Source organism: Lactuca virosa, chromosome 9 (genome assembly GCF_052849685.1).
Source record: "Lactuca virosa cultivar CGN04683 chromosome 9, Lactuca_virosa_CGN04683_v6, whole genome shotgun sequence".
In the NCBI taxonomy this organism is placed as follows: Eukaryota; Viridiplantae; Streptophyta; class Magnoliopsida; order Asterales; family Asteraceae; genus Lactuca; species Lactuca virosa.
The window spans coordinates 133,791,670-133,806,426 of NC_136434.1; the positions used below are offsets into that span (position 1 = coordinate 133,791,670).

Here is a 14,757-nt window from a genome sequence, read left to right on the forward strand (position 1 = left end):
ACGGTTATCGTCATATTATTCATTACGAAAATATAGGATTTTCTGGAGGAATAGACGAACTTTTCGAAAGAACAAATAGTATACTTTTTATAAAAAAAATACTTATGAACTCACCAACGTTAATGTTGACACTTTTTCAAACCACTTGTATTCTCTGGATCGTTAGTAGACAGGTACTCTCTCCAGGGCCGGTCCAAAGCTATGGTGGGCCCAGGGCGAAAAGAAAAAATGGGTCCCCCAAAGCTATAAATATAATAAAAATTAGTTCGAAATAGAATGTTATAAAATTCACTTTTAATATTAAAAAACACAAATATGGTCACAACATTACAAAAACAACTAATTTAAAGGAAAATATTTCCCCTAGCCTTTCTAGATGCAAAATCATTAATAATACTAATCAATTTTATCTAACATGTCTTTCTTTATACATAACATTGCCAGTCCGTTCAACCTTTCTTGCGACATCGACGATCTTAGATAATTCTTCAATAACTTTAACTTTGAAAAACTTCTCTCTGCATATGCAATAGTGACAGGAATGGTTAACAAAATGTTATATGCAATAAAAGTATTTGGGTAACAATCAACAACTTTAACACAATCCAAAATTTCAACAGCAGAAATTATATCATTAGGTAAAGTCATTTTCAACACTTTTAATTCTGAAAAAAGTTCACTTGAATCCACATCAGAAACATTTTCTTTAGAAAAAGTAGTAGCAAACTTTATACAACTTTCTTTAAGTTCACTTTCACTTAATGATTTTAATTTCTTTGGATCCTTTAAAAACCCAAAAATACTTTCAAAGTATTTTAATTGTTCAAATCTATTTTTTAATGAAACAATTGTCATATCCACAACAACCAAAAGATAATTAACTTTTAAATACTCTTCAACCGATTGTGTTTCTTCTTCATGATCACTTTCATCAAATTGTTTTTTCTAACAATACGCCGTTTTGATGGAAATGTAGGCTCTACACCCATATCAAGTGCAATAGTTTTAGCAATATTCATACTTGATGTAAAACCTTCATTTCTATAATTTTCCAAAAACTTCATAATATTTTCTATTTGGTTAATAGTAGTATCAATACAAATAGATTGAGATTGCAACTTTTTACTTACAATATTAATTGCAAATAAAACTTCATACCAATTAAAAATTCAAATTTCCCAAAAGGTTTAAGTAAGCTTTTAACTTCACTTTTTGACTTTGGGTCATCACATGTTTTACTTAATTTTAGCAAAGCAACTTTTATTTGACGAACTTGAAATCTAATTGCTTTTATACTTTTAATCCTACTTTCCCAACGATTATTAGATAATGATTTTAAGGTTAAAGTTGGAACATTATCTAACAATATTTTCCATCTTTTAGTAGAACTAGAAAATAATGTATAAAGGCGTTGCACAATTCCAAAAAATGAAACAGCTTTTTCACAAGAAAGTGTCATATCACTAACCGTAAGGTTAAGACTATGGCAAGCACAAGGCATATATAAAGCTCTAGGATTAATTTCAAGCATTCTTTTTTGAACCCCTTGGTGTTTTCCTTTCATATTAGACTCATTATCATAACCTTGACCCCTTATACCATCCACATTAAGATCTAACAATTTCAATGCATCTAATAATTCATTAAAAAGTCCCAAACCAGAAGTATCATCTACTTTCAAAAATTCTAAAAAATATTCAACAACTTGTATTTTTTTAGAAGAAAAATTCACACATCTTACAATCAAAGACATTTGCTCTTGATGACTCACATCGGGAGTACAATCAAGAATTATAGAAAAATATTTTACCTCTTTAACTATTTTAATAATAGAATTTCTAACCGTGTCACCTAAAAGAGAAATTAGTTTATTTTGAATTTTATAGCCTAGATAATGATGATGAGTTTCATTATTTTCAATTCTTCTTATATGATCTTGCATTATACCATCATATTCAACCATCATTTGGATTACTCCTAAAAAGTTACCATTATTATCTTGAAAGAGTTTTTCATTAGACCCTCGAAAAGCCAAATTATATTTAGATAAGAATTTCATAGCCGCTATTATTCTTCTTAATACTTGTCTCCAACGTTCTTTTTCTTTTATTATTTCTTGTTGTAATTCGTTATCAATTGTAAGGTTTTTATCTAATCTTAGTTTTGCTTCATTCCAATTACTTATATAAACAAAATATTCATTACTATTTTCATGTTCTTTAAGTCTCTCACTAAGATGTTTCTAATCATTATATCCTTCATTTGTTATAAAACTTTTTTGATTAGTAGATTAAATATTTTACAACAAAAACAAAAACTTTATCTAAATTTTTGTAGTATACTAAACATTTTCGATCACGTGACAAACCATTATTTAACTTTCTAGAATAAAATGCATAAGAAAAATGTCTAGAAAATTTATCTTTAGGAAACACAAGATTCACTTCTCTTATTGACCCTTTTTCAATTAGAATATCTCTTGATTTAATATCAAGAGTATCCCAATTTCTAGGGTCAAGAATATCTATAGATTCATTTACATTAGTATTTTCTTCATTTATATTAGTATCAAGTTCATTTAAATTAATATTTTCTTCATTCAAACTAGCAACATTTTCATTTATGTTTTTATCTTGTCCATTCAAATTAATATTTTCTTCATTCAAATTATTATCATGTTCATTTAAATTAATTTTTTTTTTCGTTAACACTAGCAACATTTTCATTTAAGTTAGTATCATGTTCATTCAAATTAATATTTTCTTCATTAGAACTCATTGGTTTTAAAAATTAAACCATAGACCATTTCTCTCTTTGTAAAAACGCCTCAACAATTTTTCGTTTTTTTTTTTTTTTGTTTTTTTTCACTATCGGATAAGTGTTTTTTAGAAAAGATTTTATGATTGACAATAAAGTAAAAACTACATTAAGAAAAGAATACACCTGATTTCTTTGTTTTCTTTGTGAAATATGTTGACCTTTTGAAGCCTAATATCAAAGCAAGCTGTAAAAATCAATAACAAAAAACATTAATATGATAACTAAAATAATATCAAAAATCAAATAACCAATACATCATATTACAATGTTACCTTGTCAAGTACTCAAGTCATGTATGTAATAGTGTAGTAATACTTTCAAGGTTTGAACTTTGAAGCTGAAATCGTGAAAGAATAAAGTCAGAAGAAAAATATTAGAAATTTTGAAGGCAGAAACATTTATTTTTACTAATTTAGAAATCTGATACAGTAAAAAAATAAAAAAAAATTGCCAAATTGGTAACCTAAAATTTAAAATATCTTTCATATTAATAAGCAGAATATCCAAAATATCCAAAGCAAATAATAATATCATCGATTTCATATATATAGGTTTGTTAGTCTTATGACAAATCAACATTCAACAATAAAAATACAGAACATAATATGGGAAATCAAGGCACTACTCAATATTAAAATCTGGTAAATTGCTAAAGCATCCAAAAAAAATTGAGATTTGAGAATTGAAACAAAATTACTAAGCAGAAGGCTAGAAATTAAAATGAAAAACTAGATATTCAACTGAAGTGAATCAATTTGATACAGAAACAAAATTTTTCTAAATTAGTGAAACAAAAATCTGCTTCCCTAATTCTTCATATTCCTTTTTACTTGAATCTAATGAAACGAACAAATTGAATGAGAACTAAGAAACTGAAATCGATTAGACCATTACCTGGTGTCCTTGTCCCTGTGTAGGCGTGCCAATATCGGTTTATTTTCAGCCTTCTGCAACTGAAATTGATTAGAAATTGAATCTAATCGTCGATTTCAGCCTTCTGCAATGAACTCGCAAGTTGCACTGTAGCAGCCGAAGATGAGAAATTTAACCGATTATCAATCAGTTTATGATTATCCGAGAGAGCAGAGAGATGTGTGAGACTGTGCGAGAAAATATGAGAATTGAGATTTGAGAATTGCGAAATCAGAAACGAGATGTATTATATCTAGATTCGAGACGATTATCCGTTAGAGATTAAAGACTGTGAGAGAAAATCGACGATTCAGTATCAAGGTGTGAGGCATCGATTCAATTACCTACCGATTCATATCGCGCCCTAATCTCTATTTCCCATGTTCCCCTCTACCTTCCTTAGTCTCGTTACTATTTGAAATCAGAATCAAGTTCTGACGTTTAGCATTTCAGCGACATCAAGATTCAAGCAGCCCATTTTATTATTTTGTTTGGGTAATTGGGTTAATGTGATTTTGGACTAAATTTGGGCCCCTAATTAAATATATAGATAAAAAAAAGTTATATATATATATATATACACTATATATTATAAAAATTTTGGGCCCCCTCGAGTTGTAGGCCCTGGGCGGTCGCCCACCGTCTGGACCGGCCCTGACTCTCTCAGATGTGTCGAAGACGGAGCTTAACATCTTAACTTTTGTTATAGTTTTAATGTAAATCATTAAATGTTTTGAACACAATGTAAACTTTATATTAATAATACAATGGTTGTTGTTACTTTGATTACTTGATGCATGTGTTGTGATACTTAACATAACGTCCTCCGCCCCCGAACGTTTCCGCCGTTCCGGTTTGGGGGTGTGACAGAATACGTCCGGGTACTCCCGTACAATCGGTACATCATCCACAATCACCTTACCCTTGTCATGGGTATCCATACCATAGGTGACATAACCTGCGCAACCCTGCTAATGGTAGCTCCTAGCTCTCGCTGCTGAACACAAAGTCGGCCCATGTTGCGGCCTCTCGCCCTGAATCACCAACCCTCCCCTATTTGGGGTCCTAACTCGTACTAGCTGCTTCTCGTAGTCGATCACCGCCCCATTGGGGCTCAACCAGCCCATACCCACGATAACCTTATTCCCACGCAGGGGAATGGGGACTAAATCCACAGAAAAGTGATCATCAAACAACTGTAGTGTACATCCCCGATGAACCGTCGCAACCCGTACTATCCTATCATCCACAATCTCTACATCAAGCGGCAGTCCAGCTCCCCCGGAGCTCCAACAAATCGCTTGCTAAGCGCGAGCGATACAAAAGATCGGGTAGCCCCCCTGTCAAATAATACCATAGCAGATATACCGTTCACAAGGAACGATGCTATAATAAAACACATAAACATAAGCAATAATCAATATAAATAAGGAGATAAGGAGAAGATAGATACCCGTCACAACATCGGGAGCTACACGTGCCTCCTCTACAGTCAGCTGGAAGACTCTGCTCTTCGCCACAGGCGCCTCTGTCTGGCCCTGACGGCCATCGGTAATCCTCAATGTAGCAGGAGCGGGTGCCGCCACCTGTCCTACTGCTACTAAATTCGGGCATTGGGACCTATTATGGCCCCAATGATTGCAATAGAAGCAAATCAGATCAGATAATATGGTGGTGGCGGTAGCAATACAATCCTTGCTGACATGTCCAGTTCGGCCGCACTTAAAGCAGCCCGAAATACCCGCCCTGCACGTCCCCTCGTGCGTCCTCCCACACTTGCCGCAACGGCCTCGACCCTACTGGCCCTTCCCTCGGGAATCTACCTTGGGCTTCTTGCCGCAGCCCTCCACGCCAAACACCGAATCTGGCTTCCTCTTCCTCTCCATCTCTAAATCAATCTCTCTCACTCACTCACTCTCTCTCTCTCTCTATCTCTCTCTCTCCCTCGCTATCATGTCCTCCAGTGTCTTGCAGTTGGATCGGCTCACAAACTGTCGAATGTCGCTCCTCAACATCTCATGGTATCGGGCCTTTTTAATCTCCTCATCCGCCACATACTGTAGAACGAGAAGGGCCATCTCCCTGAACATAGTGGTGATCTCTGTCACCGTCTCAGTCGTCTGGCAGAGATCCTGGAACTCCCGCGTAAGCTGCTGCACCTCTATCACAGGTGCGAACTCGGCCTTGAACCTGGTCGAAAAGTCGCTCCAGGTCAATGCGTCAAGGGCATCATCACCAACCGCATGCCCAACCTCCTCCCACCAGTCGCGTTCCCTGTCCTTCAGGAGATAGAAAGCAAGTCGGACCTTGTCCCTCTCGGGACATCTGCTGGTGCGAAAGGCGTTGGCGACATCCACCAACCACATGTTGCTAGGAATGGGGTCCCTAGCCCCATGGTAGTCTGGAGCCCCACAAGCTCGGAACTCCATGAATATCAACGTGCGCGCCCCCATCATGGCCGCCATCTTAGTGCAGAATGCACCCAGTCTCTCATCCAAAATCTTCAAAATGCCCTCATTGACCGTACCGAAGATCACAGGAGTCTGGTCAATGATACTGAGCGTAATCTCAGATGAGATGAACTCCCTCATCTGGTCATCGAGTTGCCCGTCTCCAGAGCCCGAGCCTGATCCCTCGCCTACGCCAGAGGTGCCATCTGGCCTAGTGTGTAGCGTCACCATACTAAAAATACACCATAAAAATCATCAGAATACTCATCATAACTCAAGGGATCTCACATACTACAAGTTCCTTGGGTTCATCTCAGCCTACCTTGATTCGAGTACGAATCCTCTTCTTTTAGTAGTACGGGCCCATACTACCTTCCACATCTATCCGTACTTTCCTCAAGAACTGCCTTGACTCAACCAAGTACCTTCTACTATTTCTGCTCTTCGCGCTATTCTCATCCCAGGCTTACCCTAGGGTAATCTCCATCCCACTCCCCACCATCAGCTGTATCAGAAGTCACTGCTACCTTTCCCTAAGTAGCTCGCGAATACCATTACATATTACTAAGACCAGATAAATCTTCGAATGAGAGGTCTCTCCTTACAATGGTTATTTAGACCTCGTAATATGTAACTTAACATATTTGTTTACTAGTTAGCTAAAGATAACCGGAACTCCTAAATGCACAAAGCATGAAGCATTCGGGCATCGAGTAAACAAAGCCAAACATATCCTAATCAGGCCATGATATCACTGATAAATCAGTACTAGCATGCAGTTCAATAAGCTCATACAGTAGGCATACAAGGCATCCTTCCAAGATCCTAATCTAGCATGGAGTTCTCACAATCATATCATATCATAACAAAGATGTATGGGTAATTTGGGAGAACTTACTTGAGTCGGCTGATTGCATGCACCATACCCTTTTCGCTTTTGGAAATCCTTTTATAAAAATGATTTTCTTTTGAAAAATTTCATACCACGTCCTCAGTTTGAGTCCATACACACCTGAGAGTGTGCCCGAATCCCTCAAACCAAGGCTCTGATAAGAACTTGAAACATCCAAAACAAGACGTACTTTCCGTATTTTACTACAATTATGTTGATGTAACGTGAAAATATAAAATTTTGATTTATTAATGGTTGTGAATACAACCTTTTTCTAAAACCTACACTTTAATTTTCAAAAAATTTAGGATTGATTTAGAGCAAAGGTTTGAGAGAATTAAATATACTCTTGGTGTGTTTAGACTCAAACCACTATGGATTTTCTAAATATAATTGTTTTTCTATGTGAAACTAAGTAAAAGGGACAAATTTTGAAAATAAAAGTGAAGAAATATGTCATATGCCTCGGAGAAGAGAATGCAGATCGTCCAATCATTTGAGCTCCATGTTAATCAACATGTCTAAGTGATATGATGTGTAATGATTTATGTGATAAAACTGAATTAAGTGCCTATGTGATGATTATATGCAATCAATATGTACTTATACGACATAACCTAATTAGTTTCACCTTGGAAGCTTGTAGTTTGTCTACCTTGATTTTTGCATACTAGTAGATAGACTAAGGAGCTTATCGGGATGGTGTCCTAGACTTTCCTATTAGAATAGCTGCTTGACTGTTGATTTGCTTGAAATCTATATTGATATTAAATAACTGTTAAATTAATGCGTTAGGATTACATGCCTCTAGTATTAGATATTCTTAGATTGCTTGGTATGGTCTATTCTGCAATTCTTGTTTGCGTCCAACAGTTGTATTGTAGGATCTCTCAGTCGAATGAGTACTTAATTCTAGATGCATGTAGTTAGTATTCATAAGGTATTTAATGGATATTGATAAAAGTTTCCTCCCAGTGGGAAAGCATGATGAGGTGGAGTATATGGTTAGAAAATCCTAGAAGGAGATTCTAGGAATATTAGTGGTGTGTGCTCATCGGATCACATGTATATGTGATTAGAACATTAACTATTGGTAGTGAGTATTGAATTGGGAACCTTGAGACAACTCTTGGGAAGAGCACATATAAGTACGAAAGGTAGTATGGGCCTGTATTATTGGAAACATAGGATCCGTAAGGGGAACAGGAAGTGTCAAGTGGTTTATTGCATATTTCTGTCTCTATTGAGCTCATGGTTATGATGGATTAGATGAGGATGATTATGGTTTGTACCTAAGTGGCCCTGATGGATGGAGTTTTCGTATTGTAGGCATGCTCAAGTCATTTGAGTATAAGGTCGACCGAACCTAGTTCGAGGTAATATCAGCTAAAGTCACGAAACTCATGGAGAAAGTGATATTGATGTTCGAGAGGAGGATTGCAATTTTTGTTAGGGATGATCAGCTGAGGACTTATGTTGTCATTTGGTATGACTGATTAATACTTTTTTTTAGTCTACTTAGTTTGAGGGAGAATAGCTTGGATACTTATCAGTTATGGGATAGAAGCGAGGAGATATTACATATTGCATGTTCTTGTCTAATGGGGTTCTAAGGCGGATCTAATTATTTGAAGGACTATATGATTCTATATAGGCATAGCCTTTGAGTACAAAGGATTATAAGTGATGGTTGAACCGGTTCAGGGAGACAACAAGTGGTAGTTTAAATCTTAAGTGGGGGAGAACTAAATATTCAGGTTAGGGATTCGAAGGATGCTCTAACTTTTAGGTTTCAGCAACATGGTTCAGAAGGGTCTATCCTGGTAAGTAAGGGTACTAGTTTGGGTTTATTGATGTGTAAAAGGAAAAGATGTAGTTTATCATCGGAATGCTTGTGGTTACTAATTTTAGCAATGTATCTCTCTCTAAGTTTTGATAGATTTACATCCAGGCGTCAGAAGGAACGTAAGAATTGATCAGATAACAGATACGACCCGAGTAGGGAATGGGTCATTATCGTTAGAAATACATAGGTGATATTTGTAGCATATGATCTTCTGGTTAGTGAACTCGCTCTTACAAGTGGATCATCATGGGAGTGACAACAAAGGTCGGTTATCGTTTGCCAAGGATTGCCAACTATGGATAAGTTTCAGAAACCTGCATGCGTATTTTCTTCGTTTCATGTTCTAATTGGGTATCGTCACAAGAGTAGAAATATCTAATGTTCAAGGAAAGGTTTCTTTTTGGGTATAATGGTATAAGTGTAACACCCGTTTCCCGGAATAGATCATGTGAGGGTTTGGTGGGCTCAGTGATAAAACTTTTGGGAAAAACTAGGTGCCACGACGCGGTGATTGGAGCACCATGGCATGTCGTATTTTATGCATGATCATGATTTTAGTTGGTCACTACGACATGGAAAAGGAGAGGCCACGATGTGGCAGCTGTGGCAGCCCAAACCCATAATTTTTAGGGTTTTCTCCATATTTAGACACCTAATCTCACGGATTAGGGAATACGTTTCAGCCTCCAACCCTTTCAATTGAAACCCTAGCATCCTTGGAGTGATTCTTGTTGTATTAGTGGTGATTGTTGAAATTTGATGCATTGGATTGCATTTTGGAAAAAGGAAAAGTGTGCTTGCTAGTTGGAAGACTGCATTACTTCATATTTTGCACCTCATGCATCTTGTGCAGCTTTGGAAGGTATAAAGCTTCCACCTTTTTGGTTCTCTATTCATAGATGTAATAGTTATTGCATTTCTTGATTCATATTCATGTTTGGGTTGGTTTGATGAGATAAAGTTTGCAGCTTTATAAGTTATCTTGGTCCTGGTCACTATATCTTTTGGATCTGAAGTTTGATTGTGTTTTGAACTCCATGCATGAGACAAAACATCCCAAAAATCATGACTAAAAAGTTCATTTTTAATTATTAAATAAACCATAGTAATCAAAATCTTTCCATCCAAAAACATAAGTCATAGTATCAAATTAGAGTATCATATCAAAACATCAGAGTGAACATCCTAGGCTAAACATCGTGGTGTGTGCAATGCAGTCAAACCGAGCTCTTCCCTTTGCTACCGGAAGTATCTGAAACCAAAACTTAGAACTTTAAGCATGAAGCTTAGTGAATTTCCCCAAAACTACCACATACCATACACATAATCATGCTACTAGGAGATACAGGCCCCGCGCACACTCAACGAGATATGGGCCCCGCCCACACTCGGCTAACTAGGAGATACGGGCCTCGCCCACACTCCACTAACTATGAGATACAGGCCTCGCCCACACTCCGCTAACTATGAGATACGGGCCTCACCCACACTTAGCTATCTATGAGATACGGGCCTCGCCCACACTCAGCTAACTAAGCACACATACAAGTATCACACAGACAACAAGTATAACCCAAAATCTAGTAATCCATTCCATATCCATACTCAAGCAATGCTAAGATACGGGCCCTGCCCACACGTAGCTACTAATCTACACATATAACATACACGAGCCGACATTGGTGCCTTCGACCCATTCAAACCAAGAGGAAACTCACCTCGCAAAGCTGAATGCAGAATCTCACGGTACGAAATCTCTAACGGCTGCTCTGACGACTCCCCGAGCTATTAGTGCAAAAATAACACTTAGTCAAAATCCAATAATCCTTCTTAGGGTAAAATGACCATTTTACTCCTGATCTAATTCAGACCATAACCTAGGCCCAAATCCATAACATGCATGGTCCAATTCTATATATCCTTTCCAAGCCCACTAATGGCCCACTAACGACCCAATTTTCTAAATTGGGCCAACCTCCGCAAATGGGCCTTCCCTTAAGCCCAAACATATCCTTAGCCTAATACCTGATTTTTGATGGCCCATTAAGGCCCATAATAACAAAGTTCATGGATCGGCCCAAACTGAGGCCCAAATGATGAAAACCCATATCCAGTGAGTACGCGGGGTGTACTCCTCTATACACTAAGCGTACGACTTGCATGGCTTGTACGCTGCGCGTAAGGGCTTGTATACCCAACGTACTAATCTGTTATGCCATAAACTCCAAAAGGCTTAATCCCTTAAGACCTTAAGCTTCAAACACAGATCTAAGTCCAATAAAGTGTCTTAACCCATAAAGTCGATTACTTGGTGGCTTGCAACCCACCAAATGGACCCAAATTTATTATATGGCAACCAATTTCCATAGAAATGACTAAAACTCATGCATGGACAAAATAAGACCTTTAAGATGGTAACTTTTCTTTCTTGGGGACTCATATAACACTAAGGGTGGCAACCCTAAGCCTAGAAACAGATTAGGACTATAAAAATCCATTCTTGGGACCAAAAAGGTCCAAAACACCATTAGAATAGATCTAAGCATACATGTGGCAAGTAGTGAGCTTTTTACCTCAAATGAGTACTAGATGATGATGATATATCAGATCTTTGAGCTTAAGCTACACGAGTTCTTCTTCACCAACTTCTTATTTCTCCTTACAAGCTCCAAACCACCAAAACGGGCTTCACAAGATCAAAATCACACAAGAATGAGGAATGTTAGGCTTTCTAGGGTTTCTAAGGTTGATAGGCTGGTAAAGAGGCTAGGGTTTGGGACATAATGATGTATTTGTATGACTTAAACCCTAAAAATTAGGGTTTTGAGTCTGCTCGCCTACGCTGCGCGTACGCGCATCAACCCCCCACATCCAATGCTGCCACTACGCCCCGCGTACACCAGCTTACTGTGACAACTCGAAATCTTTATTTGTAAATCATATTCATTCAATAAAAGTCAGACTCGTTTCTATTATCGCTTTATTGTATTCCGGTTCTAAACCGATTTTATCCGGTTCCAACCTACCCACTTTTATGTTTCCAGGTTTTCCGGTTCTAGACCCACTTTACCCGGTACCGTACCCAAAACTGGTTCCTATATACCGGTCCGGTTTCCGGTTCTACAAAATCCTGTTAACCGGTTCCGGATTTTCCGGGTCCGGGTCCATCCGGTCCGGGTTTAGACCCACTTTCATCCCTAGCGCTGACAATTACTATCTATTCCCATCTATCTGCTCAAATCAGAGAGGCTCAGCTGGAAGCCTTAAAACCAGAAAACATGTTAGATGAAGCTTTGAGGGGAATGGAAAAGAACCTGGAGATCAAAGGTGATGGAGTCTACTATTTCATGAACCGGATCTGGACCCCGAAGTACAGCGGTTACATGGAAGTTGTCATGAACGAAGCTCACAAGACTAGATACTCCGTTCACCCAGGTTCAGATAAGATGTATCTGGATCTCAAACAACTCTATTGGTGGCCGAAAATGAAAGCATAAATCGCTACTTTCGTGGGCAAGTGTCTGACTTGCGCCAAGGTGAAGGTGGAATATCAAAAGCCCTCAGGTCTACTTCAGCAGCTTGAAATACCTGAGTGGAAGTGGAAAGGATTACGATGGATTTCATCACTAAGTTACCCAAGTCTCCGAGTGGGTACGATAGCATCTGGGTAATTGTCGACCGATTGACCAAATCCGCCCACTTCCTGCCGATCAAAGAAAACTTCAAAATGGAGAGACTCACACAAATCTACATTCGAGAGATAGTCCGCCTGCATGGCATGCCGATATCTATTATCTCTGATCGAGATAGCAGGTTTACCTCGAGATTTTGGCAGTCACAGCAGAAGGCTCTTGGAACTAAGCTGGATATGAGCACATCTTACCATCCACAGATAAATGGACAGAGTGAGAGAACCATTCAAACATTGGAAGACATGTTGAGAGCATGCGTCATTGATTTTGGCACGTCGTGGGACACACATTTTCCCTTGGTCGAATTTTCCTACAACAACAGCTACCATACCAGCATCAAGGCTGCGCCGTTCGAAGCCCTCTATGGCCGTAAGTGCAAATCCCCTCTGTGTTGGGCTGAGGTGGGCGATAAATAGCTAGTTAAGGGTCAAGTCCCCGATAGCACTCTTACAGGCCCAGAAATCATCCGAGAAACCACAGAGAAGATCGTACAAATGAGAGAACGACTAAAAGCTTCAAGAGATAGTCAAAAGAGTTATGCAGATAAGAGACGAAAACCCTTGGAATTCCAGGTTGGTGACCGCGTCCTGTTGAAGGTCTCACCCTGGAAAGGCATGATACGCTTCGGAAAGCATGGAAAGCTAAATGCAAGATACATAGGACCATTTAAGATCCTCGCTAGGATCGGTCCCGTAGCATACAAACTTCGTCTACCACGAGAACTTAGCAATGGACATCCCGTCTTCCACGTGTCGAACCTAAAGAAGTTTTTGTCCGATGAGACACTTGTGATACCCCTCGATGAGATCGAACTAGACGAGAGCTTACACTTCGTGGAGGAACCCGTAGAAATCATGGATCGGGAAGTCAAACAAACAAAACAAAGTCGCATACCGATAGTGAAGGTCCGCTGGAATGCGAAGCGGGGACCTGAATTCACTTGGGAGCACGAAGATCAGATGAAACAGAAATACCCGCGTCTTTTTCCGAGTCCATAATTGTTTTCTATGCTCGAATTTCGGGACGAAATCCCCTCTATCGGGGGGATGATGTGACAACCCGAAATCTTTATATAGTAAATCAAATTCATTCAATAAAAGTCAGACTCATTTCTGTTATCGCTTTATTGTATTCCCGGTCATTTTGAGAGTCTTTTAGCCTACTACACTCAAGGTTTGAATGTTGGGAAGCGTTATCTTGGAATCCGTAGTTTGCAATCGAGCCTAGAACACCTTCAAAGGGAGTTCACGGCCGCAAACTAGGTTCACGGCCATGAACCACCCTCCATATATATATGTGTAGTTCACATATTTTCTCCTCATTTCTTCAAGATCCAGTCGTGAACACCCCTATTCTCTCCTAACTATCTTCAACCGTGAACACTTTTAAAGGCCTCAAAACGTAAGTATTCCATCCCTTACTTGTTCATGCTTAGAGACCCCATGATTCTAGCCTTGATTCATCACTTTTTCATCACCATCTTCATTGTCTTCAAGAGTTCACGGCCGTAAACCCTTCATAGGGCCGTGAACCCTTCTTCATGGGCCTTGAACCCTTCATGTGTTCATGGACCGTGAACCCATAGAGGTTTAGCCATGAACCCTTTCTTGTCCCTCATTCTAAGGTTCTAGACACTAATTGTAGGCCTATACATGTGAATATGTGCTTAATAGGACCGTATTGTGCTCGGGACTTCATTTAGCATACCAAGCATCTTGTTCTTGTTATTCATCCAAGTCACTCCTAATCAAGTGAGTTCATACCCCTATTCCTTTACAGTTTTTAAAGTTTTCAGGGGGAATACAAGCCAAACATCATTGATCTTGTGACATTATACAAAAAGGATTTCAATACACTTAGAACTGATACAATTGACACAACCACACAGTTTTCATACGTTTATCAAATATTCAGATATTTTATCCCTTTTGTAACATGATGAGCATAAGGGACGTTTTCAACTTACAAGCACAAATGCATAGTTTTCATATCAATATACAAACCAAGTACATATCATACATGCAAACTATAATAGGTATAGTTTGGGATTTCAACACACGATTTTACATTTACAAGCATATAAACTATGACAGACTTAGTTTATGATATTCAATGATATTTTTCGGATAACAAGATTGCATTACT

The 14,757-nt window shown here is 38.4% G+C and overlaps 1 protein-coding gene across 1 annotated transcript; it reads right to left on the minus strand.

Annotated features, from left to right (window-relative positions):
* Positions 1 to 396: 396 nt before the first annotated feature.
* LOC145139812 (uncharacterized) lies at positions 397 to 5,618 on the minus strand. The gene is made up of 7 exons (XM_079073509.1): positions 5,556 to 5,618; positions 2,944 to 3,004; positions 2,343 to 2,656; positions 1,948 to 2,242; positions 1,131 to 1,686; positions 927 to 1,041; positions 397 to 783 (listed from the first exon to the last, which is right to left on the minus strand). Exons 1-7 carry the CDS (start codon positions 5,616 to 5,618, stop codon positions 397 to 399), a joined length of 1,791 nt encoding a protein of 596 aa, XP_078929635.1.
* Between the last annotated feature and the right edge of the window lie 9,139 nt (positions 5,619 to 14,757).

Coding starts and splice junctions, on each gene's coding strand:
- LOC145139812 (XM_079073509.1), bottom strand. CDS start 5,618: ATGGAGAGGAAGAGGAAGCCAGATTCGGTGTTTGGCGTGGAGGGCTGC. Junction 2,243..2,342: donor CACGTGATCGAAAATGTTTA/GTATACTACAAA, acceptor TATAATGATTAG/AAACATCTTAGTGAGAGACT. Junction 784..926: donor GAAAAAACAATTTGATGAAA/GTGATCATGAAG, acceptor GGGTTTTTAAAG/GATCCAAAGAAATTAAAATC.